At 39.5% G+C, this 22368-nt stretch overlaps 2 protein-coding genes across 2 annotated transcripts; one reads left to right on the top strand and one right to left on the bottom strand.

Annotated features, from left to right (window-relative positions):
- Positions 1–5526: 5526 nt before the first annotated feature.
- Positions 5527–7604, bottom strand: mrpl52 (mitochondrial ribosomal protein L52). Its single transcript, XM_074699143.1, has 5 exons — positions 7529–7604; positions 7073–7142; positions 6029–6096; positions 5853–5917; positions 5527–5746 (listed from the first exon to the last, which is right to left on the bottom strand). Exons 1-5 carry the CDS (start codon positions 7560–7562, stop codon positions 5588–5590), a joined length of 396 nt encoding a protein of 131 aa, XP_074555244.1. The 5' UTR covers positions 7563–7604; the 3' UTR covers positions 5527–5587.
- A 2938-nt stretch (positions 7605–10542) lies between these two features.
- On the top strand, positions 10543–22345 carry ajuba (ajuba LIM protein). The gene is made up of 8 exons (XM_074699137.1): positions 10543–13219; positions 16643–16744; positions 18598–18665; positions 18814–18876; positions 19375–19505; positions 19612–19663; positions 21680–21748; positions 21854–22345. The coding sequence occupies exons 1-8, from the start codon at positions 11656–11658 to the stop codon at positions 21986–21988; spliced, it is 2184 nt and encodes a 727-aa protein (XP_074555238.1). The 5' UTR covers positions 10543–11655; the 3' UTR covers positions 21989–22345.
- Positions 22346–22368: the final 23 nt, after the last annotated feature.

Consider the following 22368-nt stretch of genomic DNA (forward strand, 5'->3'; position numbering starts at 1 on the left):
GTTGGCATATCAACTTTACATTTTTATCTCATTATTTTAACTTTTTTTTTGACCAGGACCGTCCTGGACTGAGCAGGTTTTTGCCTGCACAGCTGGAGCTGATGGTTTGGACACAGTTACTCCTCCTCCTCCTCCTCCTCCTCCTCCTCTGGTTGTTTTGGACGAGGAGCCAGCAGTCATGTGCCGAGGAGCAGGGCGGAAAAAATGATGGAAGGGTCACATTTTTGCAGAGAGAAGCTTTCCAGCTGAGCATCTGGTATTCTTGAAGTGCACGGCTCTGTGTGTGTGTGTGTTTGTGTGTGTGTGCTGTAGGCTACAGTATGTGTGTGTTCAGTTTTTACTCTTTTAATAGTTTAAACATGTGACAGAAAGGTGAACATAAGGAGGAGAAGCTCGGTGAAAGAAAGGATGAAAGGTGTAAAACAAAAAGGATTTTATTGGCTTGAGAATATTTTTCCCTTAACACTTTTCTGTTAGAGAAAAAAAAAGAAAGAAAAAACTTTTTTCAGCCTCCTCCCTCCTTCTTATTTCCTTACCCGCTGCAAAATTGTTTCTTTTATGAGGCTTCAGTCTGAAACCACTCCTCCTTCTTCCCACCACAAGTATCTCTGGTCTGTTTTTGCTCTTTCTTTCTCCGCTCTTTCCTTCCTTCTTTTTTTCCCTCACGCTCTCTGTTTTAACTCCTGGTCGACTGTTAATGCATGTGTACGACAGGAAACAACATCTGAGTTAAACCAAAACATCAGGGTCAACGCGGGAACATTTTCAGGACAGCAGTTTCAAGGAATCCTCAAGTTTGTCAAACACTCTTCGTTTGTTTTTGTCAAACGTTAATGTGACTTTTTCCCAATCCTGTGTAAGGATGGACTTTGGAATTCTGGATCAAGAATATGAAATTAGACTTAAGTCGATTGACAAAATCTTTCTTACAGAAGATACTTGGAAAAACATTTCAGACACTGTCACCTAACCCACAGTAACTCTAACCTCAGTCCCCATAACTCAACACTGTGCACAACTAAATCTGCATTTACACGGAAATGCTGAGGGACTGAAACCGCTGTAGTAAGCATGCCAGGCCTGTAGGTGGCGCTATAACTGTCCTGTCCAGAAGCAGCTTTTGGGAGATCTCCACTGAAGTAGAGATGGAACAATCACAAGCGGCAACCTCCAGTCTAAGAATGTGAGACATTGCTGAAGAGCTAAAATCTGCTGTTTCTCGAGTGTCCACTAGGGGCTGGCTCTGGAAGTACTGGAAGTGACATACACACCAAGCCAAAAAAAGCACATTTTGTTGGAAAGACAGTCAGCAGATTCAGCAGCAAAAGCCCAACATAGTAGTCTGCGAAGATTGTAACAACGGTACTGTTACTGTTGGACTGATGTGAGGTCAACGTTCCCACTGAAAACGCCGGCTTACTTTTTTCAGGCAACGATGTCGGCAGCATTTCAGAAAAATCCCACACTCAAGGACGTTTTCAAAAGTTTACATTTTAGGTTGGCTAAAAATCTGTTTCTGTGTAAACATGAGGCAACAATACTTTTGCATTACACCCTAAAATCGTTATCGTGTAAATGACACCTAAACCGATCCAGTCCCAGGAGGTGGCGCTACAACACAGCAGTGCGTTGATTGGTCGAAAAAATCTTCACTTTGCAACAGGGGCTGTATTTTAAACTACACTGATCTAAACCGGACCGCTTGGTGGAAACGGAGCTTTTGTGTATCCTTGCCTTACCCTAACACAGTAATCCAACTTTGCAACCTTGTAACCCTCTAACCCTAAATTTCACTTACAAATTGTAGAAAACTAGAAGTATTTATTGAAGTTTGGCAGTTTAACGATGTCGGTTTTCTCATGTTAAGATTTTGCAAATTTTCACCAATCTTCTCAGGGGACTTTGAGTTTCATTCCTGGAAACTTTTCTGGATCCAGACCTGAGGAGTTTGACACAGCCAGAAACTCGTCACAGATCTCAGTTTCCGAATCAGTGACAGTTGGACACTAAAAAGATCAGTGATGTGGGAGCAGATAAATCAAACTCAGCAGACTGAGTCCAGGACAAGTTTCCTCATTGTTTTGGCCTTCTGGAGGCAGTAATCTGGACGTCTGTTTGGAGCGCGGCCCTCAGGCTTGTCTTGCAGGTTGTGAACACACAGATGGGACTTTTGGTGAAAACCTTGGCTCAGGTTCAGGTCTGTCCTCTCTCTGTCAGCCATTTTAATGCTGAACCCCGAACAGTCATTCAGGGCGGTGCAGGAACAACCCTGGAGCTCAGCACCCTGTCTCCACAGCAGGCAGGAAGTGGCCTGGCAGCTGTTTGCAATTCAACCTGAGACTTTGTTTGGGTGACCTACATTATGGCACCATTTATATTCTACTGTAACTCAAACAGATTTTTTTTTCCTCCTCATTTCTCTCTTTGACCGACTTCTAAGGCTGGAAAATAATTGTTCATGCGCTGTGTTGGCAGACTCAAGAGCAATTGTGACGAATTTGTACCATTTAAGCTGCTTTATTTGACTCCCCTACTTTTTAGAGGCAAATAACCAGATGATTAAAATTTCCCTTGAGACTGTGGTTTTATATTAATGACTTATAATGAGTTTGTATTTGTTACGACAAACTTTAAAGATCGTGGGGGTCCTACTGGAGGAAATTGAGACTGGCTGCCTCAGGCTTCAACAGAGAAAAACTTAACTTTTTTTTCCTTCCAAGTGACAAAAAAGTTCAAGAAAAACAGAAAAAAGATGTGGAATAGAGTAATCCATATTCTTCTTTTACAAATCTTTATACATTGGTAAGAATTTTGTTTATTCAAAGCTTAATTAATAAAAACTTCAGGTTATGAACGTAGGCTTCTCTGTGTTAAAAGCGTTACGCAGCAGCTCATGGCGATGATTTGATTTGCTTGTTTAGATATTACTTGTAGAGTTAAAGATTCATTTGACTCATTAATTTTGCCCTTAGTTTTAAAAAATATAATAATATATTTTATTTATATAGTGCTTTTCAAAACAGAGTTACAAAGCGCTTTATATCATAAAATCAACCAGTAGGAAAAAATAAAAGAGAAGATGTAAAAGAGAGGTAAAAAAGAAATGTGAGGAAAGATATAGAAATAGAAGGATGAGAACCATCACGCATTAAAGGAAAGGAAAACACCTGTAGAAATAAAAACAACAAAAGATTTAAAAAAATAAAAATAAAACAACAGAGGATATTTGGTGATTTAAAAGATTTAAAATAAAGGATTTAAAATACTGCCCATAATAATGTCAAAGAAGAAAAGTTAAAAATAAAAGCGGCAATTTGATGATTAAAAAGTGCGTTTTTTTTTTGTTGTTTTTTTTTGTTTTGTTTTTTTCAATTTGTGTTGTGGATTTCCGTTCCTGTTGTTTTTTCTTTTTTTTCTTTGTTTTGTTTTCTTTTTTTTATTTATTTATGTTGTGGATTTTGCATTTGTGTTGTCTTTTCTTTTTTTTTTGTTTGTTCTGTTTTCCTTTTTTTTCAATTTGTGTTGTAGATTTTGCATTAGTGTTAATATTTATTGATTTTTTTTTTTTTGCATTTGTCTTGTTTTTCCTTTTATATATATATATATATATATATTTTTCCATTTGTATTGTAGCTGTTGTATTTGTGGTTTTGCTCTTGCATTCATGTTTTTTCGTTTGCAATCGTCGGACACCTTCTGGCCACCGTACCATTCTCTATTAGTGCATTTCCAAAGTCAAAAATAGATCATATCATTTTCTTTAACATCTTCTAGTGACAAAAATTGCCAAAAACGGCAACAAATTTTTCATGTGTGTGGTTATTTTTTAATCTTCAAATGATGCTAAGCTAACTGACAGTGCCACTTTAATAATGTAGAGCACAGTTTGTTATAATGTTCAGGCTGAGTAATTTTTCTCAACCAGGCTACCCAGGGTGCCCCATTCAGCAGGAACACCCGGGTCAGGAAGCGGTCTTCTGAGGACCGTTTTGCTGAATCAGACCCCTTTACAAACCCCCCAACCCTCTAACCCTGCACCGGGGTCTGCTCATCTCCCACAACCCCTCCCTGCTCTGGTCTGCGGATGAAAGTCCACATGCATGTCAGCTAGTTATCCTCCATCCTCAGTCGCAGACTGACCTCACTCCCCCACCTCAACTTCTGCACAATAAGCAACATCTGGTTCTCATTTCCCCAAAACCAAAACAACACGAGAGGGGGAGGAGAGGATGGGAGGAGTCCGAGGAGAGACAGAGAAAGACAGAGAGAGCAGGATGTGAGAGGAGAAAGAATGAAGTTTCATTTCTCAGAGTACGCGGAGGTCTTTGAAGGTGGCAGGTGTGATGTGTGCGACGAACCACTTCAGCATTTCTTACAACAGTGTTTGTTATCTTTCACACCCTCTGCGGCCTGTTTTATGCCCTCACACACTTCAGCAACACCGCAAACAGTCGGCTCCTTAGGTCAGCTGTATGAAAATTCAAGGAAAAGGAGACGAGGGGAGGAGAGGACTCGCCTTCTCCACAGAAAAGAATTTGCAACTCAGCGGCTAGCGGTCCTAATTACAGTGAGGCTTTGCTGAAGTCTGCAACAAGAGACGAAGACAGAAAGAGGGGAGGAGGGAGGAGAGAGGGAGGAGGGAGGGAAACGTGAGGTGAAGGGGACCAGGAGCATGAGGAGGAGAGGAGGGGGTTACCTCACTTTGTAAATAGTCTGTTTAGAAGTCAAAGTCACTCAAAATTAATGCTGAATTCGCAAAGACGCAGCTAGAAAAACGGCACCGGAAGTGCGCCGCGCGAAAACTCACGTTACATATATAGTCTTTGTTTGTTGCTTAAAGGCGCTAAATGCGGAAATAACGGAAATTTTAAGATTTATCTGAGCATTTTTGCCAAGTGTATCAACTGCTTTTCGAAATAAACGTCACTTAAGTCAAGAGTTTCTCAGTGAAGCGCAAATACTCGACGAAATACCAATAAAATATCAGTTTCAGTGGGAAGAAACGATCTGCCAACTTGGCTGCAGCTGGATAACGATGTTTCCAGATGCCAGGCATCAAATTCAGACTTTCTGTCCACTTTTTCAAGCATAAAGAGATGCTTCAAAAAAGCTACTTTTCGCTAAAATTAGCTTAATGTGCTAAAATATCAACTTTAAGACTCTCTACTTTTATTTTCTAATAAAAAAAAGACATAATAAAATAAGTCTTTTGTTGTTGTCGTTGTTTTAGCATCACAAATCTTTCTTTTCCTATTCACTTTAATCCATCTGACACCAAACTTATCGTGTATTCAGAGGAATAACTTTGCAGCAGTTCACTTCTCTCTCTTATACACAGTGAAGTCCTGATTCAGACCAGCGTTATGTTTGCCACCTCCTTTTCCACTGCTCACCCAAAAAAAACTCAATCACCGGGGGCCAACTCCTGACAAAATGGCGTTTGAGCCCTCACAGTGCATCAGAGGAAAGAGAAATGCTGCATTCTGGTGGAAGAAGAGGGATATGAACGACTTACACTGTAAACTTAGAGTGAAACAAACATTTATTGAAAGTAAAAAAAAAACAATACAGTGATTATTATGATAATTCAGGTCTGTTTCTGAGGTTTTTTATTCATTAATAGCTTTCCTTTAGGTTTGAGTAAAAGTGACTTTTTATGCTCTTCCGCACGTCTCGCCTCTTCTTGTTTCTCCTCCCAGGCCTCTATACCACGGTCCACCTCTGAGTTCAGCATCACAATACGCCTCTGTGAGGAAAAGGTTGCAAAGGTTATGGCGAAAACATAAAGACATTTTTTTTTCTTAAAAACATAAAAAAAAGGAAAAAAAAACATTCATGGTGTTAGTACTTACAGCTATAACTTCCCTCTCCTGCTTTCGTCTTATCTGCCCTTTCAATGGAGGTGCTGGTCTGCCATCTGTGTGAATCCAAAAGTAAGAAAGCACATGAAAAAAAAAGGAATAAAATAATATCCAACATATCCCAGATTTTGAAATCAAAAGGAACATGAAATGAAAAATATCAATACCTGCAAATGACCAGTCAGGGAGGTCTGTCAGAGGGCCATATTCTGAACCTGTGCGGGAAAGTCCATGTCTGCAAACAAACACAAACGCTATAAGATCAGAGAGGACATGTACATTTTAAATTTTGAGTGTTTTTTTTTTTTTTAAGGCAGATCCAAAATAATTTCTCTTATGACCTCAAGACAACAATGCAAAAGTTCATTTATCATGATGACCTACGATGAATTTTTAAATTAAATTTCTCTACATAATGGGATATTTTTCTAAAGGTAAGGCCAGTATAAAAAAGAAAATGGAAAAAATAAATGAATAAAAATAAAAAGACCCTTCTTTATTCTGAATAGGGATGCTAATACCAGTAATAGGGATGATGTGTCAAGGTGGCTCAGAGAGAAAGAGTGGCGTGGTCGTGAGAAAAGACGACCATGGAGAGAATCAAAAGATGTAGCGCCCGAGATGGACGTGATCAAAAAGTTTGTTTTGTCTGTTTTTTGTTTTTTTTTTAATCAGACATAAAAGAAGAGAGACCACTTTTCTTAGTAGTAGTTTTGGTGTTTACATAGTCAGAGAAAACAACATCACTTGGGTCTTGAAAAATGGCTGGCAGCTAATTAGTACATACTGGCCCACTTTGACCGTTATGTTAAAAAAAAATAGCTGACACCGATATTGAAACTAATATATCCTACATCCCTAATTCTGAATTTTAACTTTTATCTTAGAACTCATAGGGGAAAAAATGACATATGACCACACATACTCGCTTGTGTAGTCATGTAACACATGATAAGAATGAGTGATCAAGAATAATAAACTTGGAGGCTTATTTTGTTTTCTTGTAAATATGAGTGATGTCTACTTAGGGCTTGCATATGTAAGACTTGAGATTTTACTTTTTCCATATTTCACTCATATGCTAAGGATGAACATGAAGAGCACACAAAATGTAAAACCAGTTTTTGTCCGCAATGCATTACGACTTTAACAGACTGGGTATACTGCACGATAATAATCTTCTTTATATAAAACCCACACAATCTACTTACTCTTGTCTCCATTTATTTCCAGCCTGTAATCCACATGTTGTGCTGAACTGTCTACTGGAGAGCCTCAATACTGGAAAACAAGAATGCAAACAAACGACATATTGATTACCTGACATCTACAGGCAAGTTATTGACCGATTTATTACGATCTTATCAGGAAATACAGAACTAAAATAATACATGGACATTAATGTAATATTTAATTTCCCCTTTGGTGATAACTATCAGTTGTTCTAACCAAAACAAACTGTAAAACGTCCTTTCAGACACGAGCGTACTTAGCAGTGTTAGCATTAGCTTAGCTGCTCGTCATAGCTTCAGTTCCGCGTTTTTCCCACAAAAAGTCAAAGTCAAAAATAAGCGAGCGATGAAATGAGATATTCACGTTACTTTAACTTTAAATTAAAGGTTTCTAGGGTTACACATAACATATACTGGGAATAACCTCTGTCTCACCTGAACAGCACAATGTTCTCATGGGGGCAGCCATCTTTCCTGAAGTATTTGGTGTTGACCACTAGGTGGAGCCAAAGATATTTAGAGAAGTCTTAATGAAGTTGCTTTTAAACTTTTTGAGGTGAGTTGGATCAAAATTTACTTAGAAGTAATATAGAATATCTAGAAAGTATTTAAGCTTATATATTACTAACGTTATTCTTACTGATTTTAGTACTATATACAAACTGTGTTATAATAATCCACATAACTTAATTTTCATTCATATTTTTAAAAAGCAATGTTTTTTTTCTTAATATTGCCTTTTATTTTGCAGTTGATGTGTCCGGTAAGTCTGCCTACTTTTACCTTTTGCTTTATGACTTAGTTTAAGTAAAGTGCATTGACTGTCTCTGTAAACAAACTTGCTTTATGCGTTAAATAATCATATATAAGGAAATGCAGCTTTTTTATTGGTACCAGAGAAGTCCTCAAAGGTTTTTTTTATATATATAACACTTACCTTTGTAGACATGACATACTTTGTAGACTGTGAAAACAGTTATATAATGTCTCCTGAGGCTATGGACGAGCTTTGTCAAGTCTAAGATAATGACCTCATATAATGACATGCTGATGTCATCGTGTTAAACAAAGCTTGACAGAATGACAAGTTGTTTTAACACGTTTCACTTCAACTGTAAATGTTAGACTAGCTTGCCCTATGAAACCACACTCACACACGACTATATTCGTAGCTATTGTACCATGAATGATTCCGGCCCACCCAAAATATTTGAAGCTTCCCGCTTGCCCTCAAATGCTAATTTTGGTAATTCCCTAAATATGGGCCTATATTAAAATTCTTCAATACCAGAACCCCTTTAATTTGGGTGGCATATGTAGGCCACCTACTGAAAATAGCTCCTCTACACATTTTGTCTGCAGTCTTATTGTACGACACAACAATGGACTACACCGAGCCAGAGGGGGAAATGCGACTGATATGATTCACTGAAACAGCCCAAGCGCTTGCTCAGCTCTTCAAAGTATTTTTTGTATGAACTGCTCCGCAACTAAGCCCCGAAGAATTTCTCTGTTAGCTTTTCAGACAAGTTCCCACTCGCAGCCTGTGAAGTAAACGCTAGAGTCTGCTGCAGGGACTCCGGTGAACCGCAGGGGCCATGAAAGGCTCCGTATGAAGGGGGGCTCCGGGGCACAGAAAGCCGACAAGCCTATCCAAACACACCAGGGTAAACACTGTGGTGCTTTTATCAACGCTTAGTGTGTTTTGGTGTGTCCGTTAACCGCCACAAAACGACCGGAATTACGACTGTCTAAAGGCCGGTGAGTCCTGAAATAGTAGCGGGATGTTTACTCTGTATCCTCCTTGGAGAACTCAGACACGCCGAAAAAATTCACCAGGCACCTCACTCCCCGGTGTCCCTCCGCACATTCCACAGGCTGGTGGTACAATTAAGTAGTGCCGCTGCCCAAACTGAACAGTGTAAACAATTTGAACCCCCCTAAGGTCGAAAAACCTGCCAGTTAGTCAACTAATATTTGTAGAACGTCAAATAGACAAATCTATTATCAATTATGATTGCCTTTGGGATTTTTTTTTTTTTTTTTTTTTTTTTTTTTTTACAAAATCAGATGTCATTTGGTTTAATATAATTCAGTAAAGGCTACAACAAAAAAGGTTTACAAGTTGCCAACAACAAAGTTGTTGTTTTTTTCTTTCACTCAGCAACAAAACACATCAAAGAAAGCAATACACTTTGATCCTGGCGCTATTAAAGCTTGTGCCAACTCCTAACCACATCAATATATTTCTCAGTTATTAAACACCACAGAACTAACTTTCTAGAAATAAGTAGCTGCTAATCAGAAATGAGTTTGTGTATCAAAATGAAATAATGAAGTTATCAAAAACTGAGTGTCATCCAAATTCAGATAAAAAACTAATTCCTTTGAATTGCCTTTCTACTTTGAAACGTGTATCTTTCAAACGTTTTATTTAACAGTTTGTCACTTTATCATATGTAAATGTTGGAATGTAAACTCAAGATTTGAAGCAACTCTTTCCCAGAAATAAGACCAAGGACGAAACTGTGGGTTCCTCTCCAGCCTTGCTCAACACCAACACCGACAACAACTGTAACACTTATTCAAATGTCAAATTGTGCAACATGGAGCCTAAAAAAGGCAACTGCAAACTGATGACAGGTAGTTTACAGAGAAATAGGATGAGTGCAGTTCTTAAAATTTCTGTTTATGCGTTTTAAGCTATGATATTGGGTAATTTTTATTCAAATAAAAAACAAACTTTAGCTTAGTTCTAAATCTGAAATTGATTTTTAATGACTAACTTGTTGTAGTGACCTGTATCACTGTCAAACCTCCACACATTTGGAGACAAAAAGCTAAATACATTAAGACGTGACGTCAAAAGCCACTATGTTATTGTGTAGATAAGCATCCATTTAAACGAAGACTATTTTGCTTAGACAACCAGATTGCAAGTGGTAGAAGGGATAAAGTGGATGACCAACCTTTTTTTTCCCGCCAAACCACATTAGCAAACTCAAAGTTACATATTTGTGCATATATTTGTATTTTTAGCTGCATCGCTTTCTTTTATTTTAAAGTGGTTTTATTCGGACACATCCTCTGGGGAACTTTGGCGTGTAAATGACGAAACAAGCCATGTCTGGTGGAAAGGTGTTCCGGCTCGGTGGAGGAAACGAGCTGCCGTTGCCTGATAAAGGAAGAGTGACGCGTCAAGCTCAACGGTTGGAACAGAACGTAACGGTCGTTCGACGAACCACCCTTCAAAATAAGAGCGGGAAACTTCTGCGCTCGAGACGAACGCTAGAAAATGTCCACTGAGAAGACATTTTGTCGATAAATGTGTCTGTTTATCAAATAGAAATTTGTCCAAAATATGAGAATAGCCTAAAGGTTAGCGTTGTTGTTTTAGATTGTGTTTGGGTCAATTGCAACGCCTCTCAAGGGGAAGTTGGGTTTGAAAGACTCGAACCGGAACGGCTCTTTCTAACGTCGCTAGCTTGTCAGTTGAAAAGAGGGGGGAGGTAAGTAATTATTTAGGGGGAAGAAAGAAAGAAACAAAGTTGTCGACCGTGCAGTGCACACGGGGAGGGATTTTATTTATCTCGAGCGACACGTTTAAGCCAGCACCGGTCTGCTGGATGGAATTGTAACGGCGCACCGGTTTCCCTCATTTCCCTCTCTCAAAACAAACTTTTCCGCTACGATTCAACCGACTCCAGGCAGGATTTCTTCTGTTTGAAAACGGGAAAGATAAAAGCATTCGAGCTCAGGCGGATGGACGGACAGACGGAGGAGTCTACCGAGTGCTGTTGTCGGTTTTCTGTTCCCAGAGTAAGAAGTTAAAGATTTCCAAAACTACTCCGAGCTCATTTTGTCCTGAAATGAATGGCAGAAGTCGGGTGAGTCGACTTTCTGAGCACAAACGGATTTATTTTCTTGTCTACACTGGACCCACATGAAGTGGTGATCGCCTGCAACCCGCTGGACCTCAATGCTTTGTGTTATTTGAAAGAGAAGTCAAACGGGGGGACAGCCCACAGCGCACTGGAGGACGTTATTTCAACGTAAAGGGTGTTTCAGACTGTTCAAGTAACGGTGAAGATGCAGATGTGGAGCCACATGAGGGTCCACAAAGGAGGCCCTCCCCGACCATAGGTCACACCGAAGTGTCCTGGATGTATGTTTCTCCTGCTTCCTAGCTGGATTGACTTGAATTAATTGTCCGATAATCCGATGGATTCTTCCTCACCACAGCTTACCTGTTCCTGTGGATTTTCCACATGAGGGCAAACCAGATGACTCAGAGGACTTAAGTCATGTAACCACCCAGAAATGTCTTAAATGTCTTATTTATCTGTTCTGTATTTATTGCCTGTACAGGGGTCCCTTTTGTAGCTTTGTGCTCGTTTCAAGGCCAGTTCTCGATGTTACTGTAAGGGTTTAGGGTGTCTTAGTGATTTATTGACTTGAATATTCTGCTGTATATCTCCACACTGTAGTAGAGCACTCTCTGTAACTTAAAGGGGGGAGCTTTGGGACTTTGCCTAGACAGGTATAAAACACAAGGCTTCGCCATGGACAGGCCGATAAGCAAGTTGTTGGAGAAGTTAAAGCTAACAGACTCAGGCAGTGTGAAATTCAACAGTTCAAAGAAAAAGCATGACTCTGCCAACAACTCTAATAACAGCAACGCCAACACTGGCATCTCCGGAGGCGGCGGTGGTGGGGGCAGCGGTCTGCCACCAGCTCCTGGCTCTGCAGCTGCCTCGCCCTCAAGACCCGGCCAGTTCTCGCTTGCCTCTGCAACCACAAGTGATGCATGTGTTCCAGCGGGTGGGAGAGGAGGAGGAGGAGGAGGTGGGATGGGTATGACTCCCTCTCAGCTCCACACCCCACCGCCACCTTCCTCCAGCGTGGGCGCCATATCTCAAGATGGTGAGCAACAGCTTCATCCCTCTACCTTGGCTCCACTGAGGCGTCGCTCCCCCCAGCAGAGAGCTTCCTGTTACCTGGGTGAAGGTGTGGATTCTCACCTGAGGCGAGAGTCTGGTCTGGGCCCTGACTGCGACCCTTTGGGGGCATTTGGTTCCAAGGCATCCCTCAATCAACGCCGCTATTCCTTGGAGCTCCAGCAGCTGGTCAGGCGACAGCAGCTCCTCTCACAGCCACCTCCGCTCTCTGTTCCCCCACCGTACCCCACTGCCACGGGTTACGGGTCGGCTCCTAGAAGTGGTCTGGCAGAGCCAGGCTACCTCTCTGAGCCTGAGAGGCACAAACGGCTCTCTCTTCAGGAAGCTCTGTTCTACAAACGCCTGAGTACGGGGAGTGAACTTTGGGAGAGCACCAGGCCTGCATCCCTCTCGCATCCACCACATCGAACATCAGACATGACGGGAGGAGGCGTTGGGGGAAGCTTCTTTTACCCCCCTGGACCAACACTGAGCCCATGCTCTTCATTCAGCCTGCAGGAGTCCGTGCTGGTCAGCCCCAGGTCCAGCTTTGCGTCCAGCACAGCCAGTGGCGGTGGAGGTGGGAGCCCCATGGGGAGCCGCTGCAGCAGCAACCGGACCAGCGGCATCAGCCTGGGCTACGATTCCCGCTATTCTGCCTCTGGAGGCCTCCCTCCACAGCAGCAGTCCCCTTCCATGCAGGTAGGGGCCTCTGCTGCTGGTTACGGCGCTCCAGGTAGAGCTGGAGTGACCCCTGTAGAGGCTTGGACTCAGTACCTGGACGGAGGGATGCGCCAAGGTGCCCAAGACAGCCGACACTCCTACCCACCTGCTGTTGGAAGTCCTGCAGCAGCCTGCTACCAAGCCGGTCCAGAGTGGTGGGTGGAGCAGCAGGCAGGAGTGAGGGCCAAAGACGGGGTCCTGATGGGAGACAGGGCCAGGTACTCGGACCTACCTGGCACCCGGTACCAGGAAGAGCTTACACGGCTTCTTCTGAGAGATGCGGCGCAGGAAGGTGGGGGGATCGTGGAGGGCCTGATGCTGAAAGAGCAGTCGATGATGGCGCTGACGGCTCTTTCCAAACCAAGCACGACGACGATGGGGTCATGCTCGGCTGGAGGGCCCGGGAAACCCCAGGAGGATCCGGGAGCTGGGAGAGAGGGCACGGAGAACCGCCAGGAGTTCTTTGGTGAGATTCTTTTTGTAACATGTTGATGAAGCAAGCATTGGTACTTCATCAGCACTGACCCCCAAACGGCCCCAAAAAATCAAACGAGCATCCCAATCCTTGAGTTCAGTCATCAGTTTCGGTCTCCGCTAAGGGATCAGGTTATTAGAGCATCTCCACAACCTTAATCTGAGATGATGTCGTCACTCCAACTGCGCTCTATCTTAGCGTCTGTACTCAGGATGTTATTACCATCCTCCAGACCGCCCGGTGTCAGATCACAGGTTTCCCTCTAAATGAAAGGGTTGTATGGATGGCTGCACGGATTAATAGTTGAAAGCGGTGTATGGATGGATGGTGCATCATAACCTGCAGAGACTTGCAGGGTTGTAGCATGCAAAGCATAAAGGAGGAAGAAAAACTATGCTGAGGCTTCAGATCCAGACAGGTAGATGTTCGAGGAAGGAAGATGTCAGCTGTTCGAAGACGTTACGTTGTGTTTTTTATAATTTAAATGCTAGTTTGCACATAAAGAGCTAATACAGCAGAACGGCTTTGCCATTAAATGACAAAATCCTGCTGACGATAATAACACACTTCCACACAAACACAGCTCAAACCATTACAGTGAGTCACACCAGATTAGGGTTTAGGATGTGTTTGCGTACGTGATTACAGCAGGGCAGGAGTGTGTTACACTGCCTGGTTGAATTAAGGGTGTGTTTCCCCCCCGGAGTGACTTCAGGCCACAATAACGCAGCATGTGTGAGTCATGCTAAGTGTGTGTGTGTGTGTGTGTGTAATGCTGCCTTGGCGTGTGCAGGGGCGGTGTGTGCTGCAGCCTGTTTTTCTGCTCAGGTATGTGTGCCCGCAGGGGACAAACAATACTGTACTCCTCTCAGCCATGAAGGAAGGTCTCAGAGGCGTGAAAAGCAGTTAGCAAAAGATGCGTAAATGCCCATTAAGAAAAGAGAAAGCAAAACTGAAATTAAAGGAGAAACTATAAAAAAAGTAAAAACATTTAGGGAAAGTCCATCAAAAACAAATAAAGACTTTTCTGTAAGAAAGCTCTTTTGGGGGGCTTTTTTAAAAAGATTTGCGTTGTGCTCCTCGACAAAGCTAACAGTTGTTAATTTAAAAATAAATCAAACAGAGCTCAGGATTGTAGCCACTTTGAAAACTGTTTGCTAACAAACAAAGAAGAAACCGTTATGCCAGGTAGCTCTGAAACCAGACCTGTTGGTTGTAAGAAGCCTCTGTGAAGAACTTTTTTGACTTATTAAACTAAGGTTGAGTGCAAACTTTGCTTGGCCCAGGTCATGGTTTTTCTGTTGACTGGCAAAAACAAGACGCTTGGACTGTGTCGAGTTTCACTACTCATCCAAGAAGCTTCATCAGTTTGTTTGGCTAAACTAGCGTAACATAGGTCTACAACAAATCACAGAAAGCATGAGATTTGATTTAGTGTTTAACAGTTACCTGTGTTGGGCTCAGATTAATTGTAGAAAAGTTCCCAGTGATTGTTCGATTAATTGTCAAAAAGTTCCAAGGGGCTTGGTAATTAATCATTAAATTATTTCTAATGACTAAATTATGAATCATCTATTTAACATCTATATATCTATTAGATTTATCAAAAAAGTTCCTAAAAATATTTTTGATTACTGGTGATTTTTCTTTCAAATTGTTAAACAGTTATTGGTGATTATTCGATTAATCACTAAAAACAGTTCCTGGTGATTATTTGATCAATCGTTGAACAGTAATAAGTGATTATTCAATTAATCACTGAAAACAGTTCCTGGTGTTTATTTGATTAATCGTTGAACAGTTATAAGTGATTATTCGATTAATCACTGAAAACAGTTCCTGGTGATTAATCGATTAATTGTTAAACAGTTCCTGGTGATTATTTGATTAATCATTGAGCAGTTATAGGTGATTTTTCGATTAATCACCGAAAACACTTTTTGGTGATTATTTGATTAATCGTTGAACAGTTATAGGTGATTATTCGATTAATCACTGAAAACAGTTCCTGGTGATTATTTGATTAATTGTTGAACAGTTATAGGTGATTATTTGATTAATCACTGAAAACAGTTCCTGGTGATTATTTGATTAATTGTTGAACAGTTATAGGTGATTATTCGATTAATCACTGAAAACAGTTCCTCGTGATTATTTGATTAACCTTTAACAGTTCCTGGGGGTCTTTTTAAAAAAAATCGTTGAACAGATTCTGGCGATTATTTGATTAATTGTTGATTAATTCCTTGTGATTATTCAATTAATTGTTGAACAGTTTCTGGCGACTATTTGATTTGGATTTGCTGACAGCTCTGTGGCTAGCCTCAAAGGTGTGCAACCTTATCACAAGGTCATGCCAACGTCCGTGTTACTGAGTATCTAAAATGGTGATTTTTTTGTTCAAAGTATGTCAAACTAATTTTTACTTGCTCAACATCCCCAGATTTCTTCCTCCTGTTAAGAAAAAAGTTCTCCACATTAACTTTAAACTGCTTCTTCCAAACTTCTCTTCGTACGCAGTAGCTTCCAGACGTTACATTTAAAGCCTGGAGTCTATCCTGCTCTGGTTTCTGGTTTTGGCAAACATGCTTGTTCCTAAATATCCAAACGGCCATCCCAGAGTGTAAGAATCCTGTGTTTGTGTGGCACTCCCTTGCCACATCAGAGAGGAAAGAAACGCAGTGGGCAGACCCTTTAAACAGATCACAGGGGAAAAAAAAGAGGCAGTAGCCTGGACCACGACAACTTTTTTCCACCTTACATTCAGGAGCTAAAATGTAGACTGTCAGATGAAAAGCCATAGCAAGAAAAGAAACTGAAAAAGTGGCTGAAATTGTGTTTTTTTATCTTTAACATCTGTTTTATTGACACTCAGTAGAGGGAAAGGTCTGCAATTAGAGAATGATTTAAGAAAGCAGAGTTTGTCCTACTTTCTGTTTTTGTTCCCTGGGGTAGTTCAAAGTCCTAGCATCAAGTAGCAACAGCTCTGTCTTGTTTAGCCTCCGAATTGCTCAAATTGTGGGGTTGAAAGTCAAATGTAAAGGAAAGTCTTAAGTTTAAGATCTCCAGAAGAAAGAATGGTCTGTTTTTGGGAGCGACTGCCAAAGACTGAGATCCGGTGGAGTTTCCCTTTTAATAACAGAGCCTGAGCGCTCCACTTGTGTGGATGAGCAAACAGGCTGGCATGGCCAACCGGGTTTTAACTGTGTGAAAATCCCCTAGGTGGTGCGAACGAGAGGATTTACAAGTGTTGACACTTTGTGTGGAGTTGGATTTCAGACACATCCTCTTGGAATGCGTCGTAAATGAAGTGCTAAGAGCCGCTGAGCGATTACTCCTCACTAAATGCATGTTTGTGTCCCCTGTGTGTTTTTACCCCCCCCTCTCCTCTCCCCGCTCCCTGTTGTCTGGCAGGAACCTGTGTGAAGTGTGGGAAAGGTGTGTACGGGGCAGATAATGCCTGCCAGGCTCTGGATAGCCTTTATCACACGCGGTGCTTCACCTGTGTGTCCTGTGGTGAGTCTCACACCCAACCTTTCAACAACAGTCGTCAATGAATCACCACGACGACGATCTCTAACAACTCCTTCTGTGACAGTGCTGCATGATTATTCTGATCACTTATCTCATAATTATAATGTCCCATATCATAATTACAGCTCTCACCCCATCCTGATGATGTGATATCCTGTAATTATGACCTTTGACAACAAACTTAAGACATTTTATCCCCAAATTTTCTTTTTTCTTATGTCATGACTTCAACTTTTGCTCTCATCACTACAACATTTTATGTCCAATTACAGCCACATATCTTAGATTTTAACATTCATCTTTAACAAATTTGAACTTATCTAATGCGGATAAATTAAATCTAATTTAGACTTTTTTGAGCTAATCAGACTTCAAAACTTTATTTTTTAAAAACTTAAATTTATTCTTATAAATGACTTTTTTTCCTCATAAATGTTTTTGTTCTCATAACTTCCTTTTTTTCTCATATTTGATGTTTTTTTTTCCTATAAATGCCATATGCTACCATAATTGCGTTTTTTCCCTCATAACTGACATCTTTTCCATAGATTAATAAATGAATAAATATTTGCTCTCATAACTGTTTTTTTTCTCCCATAACTGACTTTTTTCTCATTTTAATGCCATTTTCTGTTATTTTTTGTCATTTCTTTTTTTTATCATAAATCCATTTTCTCTTTCTAATTGCTGAGTTTTTCTCCATTAACTGATATTTTTTCTAATTTTAATGCCTTGTTTTATTATTTCTTTCTCATTTCTAAAGTTTTTTTTATCATAAATCAATTTTCTCTTTCTTATTGCTGAGTTTTTTCTCTCATAACTAAGATTTTTTTCCATAAAATAGTTTTTCCTCATAACTTATTTTTTCTCATTTGTGATGTTTTTTTCTTAGTACTAACATTTGCGCTCATAGCTGTTTTTTTCCTCCCATAACTGACATTATTTTCTCATTATGCCATTTTTCCATTTCTTTATCACATCTAATGTTTTTCGTCATCATACATCTCATTCTCACTGCTGAGTTTTTTCTTTCATCACAGACATTTTTTTCAAAAAATTCATTTTCATATAACTTTTTTTTATATCTAATGTTTTTTTTCTCAGTACTAACATTTGCTCTCATAACTGTTTTTTCTCCCATAACTGACATTTCTTTCTCATGAATGCCATTTTTCTGATATTTCTTCCTCATATCTAATTTTTTTTTCACAAATCCCTCTTCTCTGTCATTGCTGGGTTTTTTCTCTCAGAACAAACTTTTTTCTCATTAATGCCATTTTCTCATAATTCTTTCTCATTTCTTGTTTTTTTAATCATAAATCCCCTTTCTCTGTCTCATTGCTGAGTTTTTTCTCTCATAAATGACTTTTTTTCATAAAATTAATTTTCTTAGAACTTTTTTTTCTCATATCTGATGTTTTTTTTTCTCTCAATACTAACATTTGCTCGCAGAACTGTTTTTTCTCGTGATATGCATTTTTCTTATATTTTTCTTATAATAAAAGAGTTATGAGAATTTCTTTCAATTTTTTTTATCATTGTTGTTGTTTTATTGATGAATCTCACAATTCTGACTTTTCACATCACTTTTATGACTTAAAATCTGTCAAAGATGATTTATCATTCCAGTGATTTCATCCTGACATCCTGTTTTTATGTCCAATAATTTAGTTTTTGTTAATCTCACTCAGTCTTAAAGTTTTAATTTAACTTTTGGGTATTTTTAGAACCAGAGCTCTGTGATAGTTTTTTTTTTGGATCATGTTTTGAATGTGATTTTTTCCTGAATTGTCTCATTTTTCTGATCCTGCTGACTCATGTCTCTCGCTCTGTAGGACGCACCCTGAGAAACAAGGACTTCTACAATGTCAACGGCTCTGTGTACTGTAAAGAGGATTACATGGTAAGAGTTGGGGTCAGGGTGTGTTTAGTCATCCAGCTCTCTCAATCTTTCACACACACACACACACCTCACAAACACACACATTCAGACATGTTGGAGTCGGAGGATTGATTTCCCTCTAATGGTAATCTCCTTGTTTTAATTACAGTTTTCAGGATTCCAGGCGGCAGCGGAGAAGTGTAGCATGTGTGGCCACCTCATACTCGAGCAGGTGAGGAGTGTGTGTGTGTGTGTGTGTGTGTGTGTGTGTGTGTGTGTGTGAATTCAGAGGCTCTCAGCCCAGCTTGTGCAGTTTGAAGTCATTTCCCAGAATGCCCTCTAAGAACCCCCGGAGGATTAAAAAAATCCAGTGACGTCCTTTTCGTTGGCTCCTCTGCTGGTTCCCATGTCGGATTGTCAGAGGAATGTTTGCTCTGGGATTTTTCATCAACATAAAGTAAAGTCTGGGAGTGATTCTCTTAAACCTTTTTACCATATTTGAACCGTATAACACCCAAAATATAAACAGACAACACAGGGAGCCTGGGATACGCAGGCATCTTTCTGTGCATGGTTTGAAATACTTCAGCACATTCAGTTTCATGGACGTCAGACGCTCCAGATGGTCGGAGCAAGAAAACAAAACGTTTCATTCTTATCTTTATTTTTACTTTGATTTGATGCATGGCTTCAGAAAATTAAAGAAATGTTTTTCTTGGTCTCTTCTCAGATCCTGCAGGCTCTGGGGAACTCGTACCACCCCGGCTGTTTCCGCTGCGTGAGGTGTGCCAAGGCTCTGGACGGCGTTCCCTTCACCGTGGACCATCACGGGAACATCTACTGCGTGGCCGACTACAACAAGTGAGGTTCACTTTAGTGTGTTTGAATACAGGTGTTTAAAAGAGGAAAGACCTGCAGACAAAATATTCAGTGATTGCTCTAACAGTCTTTAAACTTTCTGCTGCAGGACTTTCGCTCCGAAGTGTGCTGCCTGTTTACAACCCATCCTACCTGCTGAGGTGAGTACAGGTGTTCCAGTTCATCCTCCAATGGACCTGTTCACTTTTATACCTCTAGTTACAGAAGCAGAAAAAATAAAAGGTTTCATAATGATTCACTAAAACTGCCACAAAAAAAGAAGAAACAAGTCCATAGAGGCCTAAATGTAAATATAAGTATTAAACTGTGTTAAAAGAAATGAGAAGAAAGTTGTTTTCTCATTATGTACTCATGTTTTGAATTTTGTACTGAAAATGTTTATGGTACAGAGAAAAAGAAAATAAAAGAATAATAATTTACTAAATCAAACTGAGGTGTAACTGGGGAACAGTTTCAAACCAAACGTGACACAGTCTGACACATGTTTAAGGAAGAGGAGAAAGGTCAAAGGTCAGGTAAAGGTAAAGACAGAAAGAAAAAATGTATGATGATGGGGAAAAAACAGATCTCATTTCCTTTTTACTATTTTAAACTATTAAGAGTCATAATCTTAATTTTTTTTTACCCCATTTGGTGATAAAGGTCAAAATTGTGACTTTTTTAAAAGCGTAGTCAGAGGAAAGTCACTATTCCAACTTTTTATATTTGTTCAAGGATGAGATATAAAGATAAAGAGTAAAAATATTCAAATATTTCCGGACAAAGTTTTTTTTTTTTGTTACAAATTAAAGAATTAATTTTTATTCTGATTTATTTTTAACCAATTTTTTTGAAGTGTTTTTTTTTCTTTTCCGGAAAAAAAATAAAATTTAACCTTCCTGGAATCTACAAAAAGAAAAAAGTTGTAATTCTGCCCTTTCTTTAACCATTATAGTGGAAAAGTAAGAATTCTCACATTTTTTTGAACCTGTATTAAAAAATCAGAATCCGTTTAGTCTACTTAAAGAAAAAAAAAGCTTTTTGACCTTTTTACCCTCAGATTTCTGACTTCAGTCAGAAAAAATCTGTTATGCATGATTTTCCGTCTCCAATTGACTTTCTCCCACACGCGCCTGGCGGGTTCTGTCTATTTATTTCAACTTTAAAATTTTGACTCGGCTTTTTAATTAAAAACAGTCGACATGTTTCACAACCATAACTTTACTTTCTCTCATCACTGAATCTTACATTTGTCCCAAAATAAAACAATTAGAAATGGCTCTTATTACATTAACTCACTCATTTTCTTGCCAATGTAACTTCATACTTCATTATTTATTCAAAGACAAGATATAAAGATAGAGCAAAAATATTCAAATATTTCCAGACGTGTTTTTCTTTTTTTTTCTTCTTTTTTAATTTTTTTTTGTTTACAAATTGAAGAATTAAATTCTATTGAAACTTTTCTGAACCAATTTTTTAAGTGTTTTTCTTCTTTTTGAGAAAAATTTTTAAAAAAGTAACCTTTCTGGAACCTATAAAAAGAAAAAGTTGGAATTTTGCCCTTTTTTTAACCATTAGTCAGACTTCTGACATTTTTTGAACCTGTATAAAAAAGTCAGAATCTGTTTAGTCTACTAGAAGAAAAAAGTAAAAAATCTGACTTAAAGAAAAAAAAACTTTTTTTTTTAACCTTTTGACCTTTTTACCCTCAGATTTCTGACTTCAGTCAGAAAAAATCTTATATAGATATCTGATTTTCCGTCTCCAATTGACTTTCTCTCAGGGTTCTGTCTTTCTATTGCAACTTTAAAATTCTGACTCAGTTTTTCATTCCAAATAAACAACATGTTTCATAACCATAACTTTACTTTCTCTCATCAGTGAATTTTATGTTTGTCCCAAAATTAAATTATTAGAAAAGGCTTTTATGACATTAACTCACTCATTTTCTAGCCAGTGTAACTTGGTACTTTAAAATTGTGAATCTATCCTTTAACCACATTACCATAATTACTCTAATAGCGCTCAGTTATTCCAACTTATTTCACATGAGTCTGACTTTTTATAAATTCTGTTTCATAGTTGTGACTTAATTTAGACATTAAAAGATCAGTTCAGAAACCTTTTCAATCAATCGCTTTGCTGATGTTCGTGTGTCTTTCGTTTAATCTCAGGGCAGTGAAGAGATCCTCCGGGTCGTCTCCATGAACAAGGACTATCACTTTGAGTGCTACCACTGCGAGGTGAGTCGTCACACCTGAGACTTTTTAAAAAACTTTGATTCAGACTGGTTCTGACTTCTTGTCTCACTTCCTGACTGCTTTCCTGTCTGTATCTGTTCCTCCCAGGAGTGCGGGAAGCAGCTCTCCGATAAGCCCGGCTCGCAGTGCTTCCCTCTGGACTCCCACCTCCTCTGCCACTCCTGTCACATGAGCAGAGCGTGCGCCACACACAACATTCCCCCTCTGAACAACACTCACTGATGCAGCTGCGCACGTTCCAGAGAGCTCCAATTAAAGCGCCGCCACTCCTCCTCTTCCTCTTCTTCTTCTTCAGACGTAACTGCTGTAATTACGACATTTCACTGCCTGCTGTACCAACTGTTACTGTACCATAGCTAAAGGGAACGGGAAAGGAACTACTGCTTTTTTTTTTTTTACCCACATGTGGCTACTGTTTGCTGTAGAAGAACAAGGGATCTTTGCTAAACTGTTTTGTAAATATTATGGCTAGCAAACGTTTTGCACTTAAATTTGACTTTACTGTAAGAAGTTTGTGACATGAATCTGTAAAATTAGGGGGAATGATTACTGTAATTTCTGCATGTTGTAATAAATATTTTCATTGTGTCGGAAAAAAAGGA

This window comes from Halichoeres trimaculatus, unplaced genomic scaffold, assembly GCF_033239565.1.
Source record: "Halichoeres trimaculatus isolate MK-OKI-2021-1 unplaced genomic scaffold, fHalTri1.1 fHalTri1_scaffold_22, whole genome shotgun sequence".
In the NCBI taxonomy this organism is placed as follows: domain Eukaryota; kingdom Metazoa; phylum Chordata; class Actinopteri; order Labriformes; family Labridae; genus Halichoeres; species Halichoeres trimaculatus.

What these genes read in the sequence shown, in the direction of transcription:
- mrpl52 (XM_074699143.1), bottom strand. Translation starts at nt 7,562, where the DNA reads ATGGCTGCCCCCATGAGAACATTGTGCTGTTCAG. An exon ending in GGAAATAAATGGAGACAAGA is followed by an intron (nt 6,097 to 7,072) that starts GTAAGTAGATTG and finishes GTTTGTTTGCAG; the next exon opens with ACATGGACTTTCCCGCACAG. An exon ending in CCCTGACTGGTCATTTGCAG is followed by an intron (nt 5,918 to 6,028) that starts GTATTGATATTT and finishes GGATTCACACAG; the next exon opens with ATGGCAGACCAGCACCTCCA.
- ajuba (XM_074699137.1), top strand. Translation starts at nt 11,656, where the DNA reads ATGGACAGGCCGATAAGCAAGTTGTTGGAGAAGTTAAAGCTAACAGAC. An exon ending in CTTCACCTGTGTGTCCTGTG is followed by an intron (nt 16,745 to 18,597) that starts GTGAGTCTCACA and finishes CTCGCTCTGTAG; the next exon opens with GACGCACCCTGAGAAACAAG. An exon ending in ACTGTAAAGAGGATTACATG is followed by an intron (nt 18,666 to 18,813) that starts GTAAGAGTTGGG and finishes TTTTAATTACAG; the next exon opens with TTTTCAGGATTCCAGGCGGC.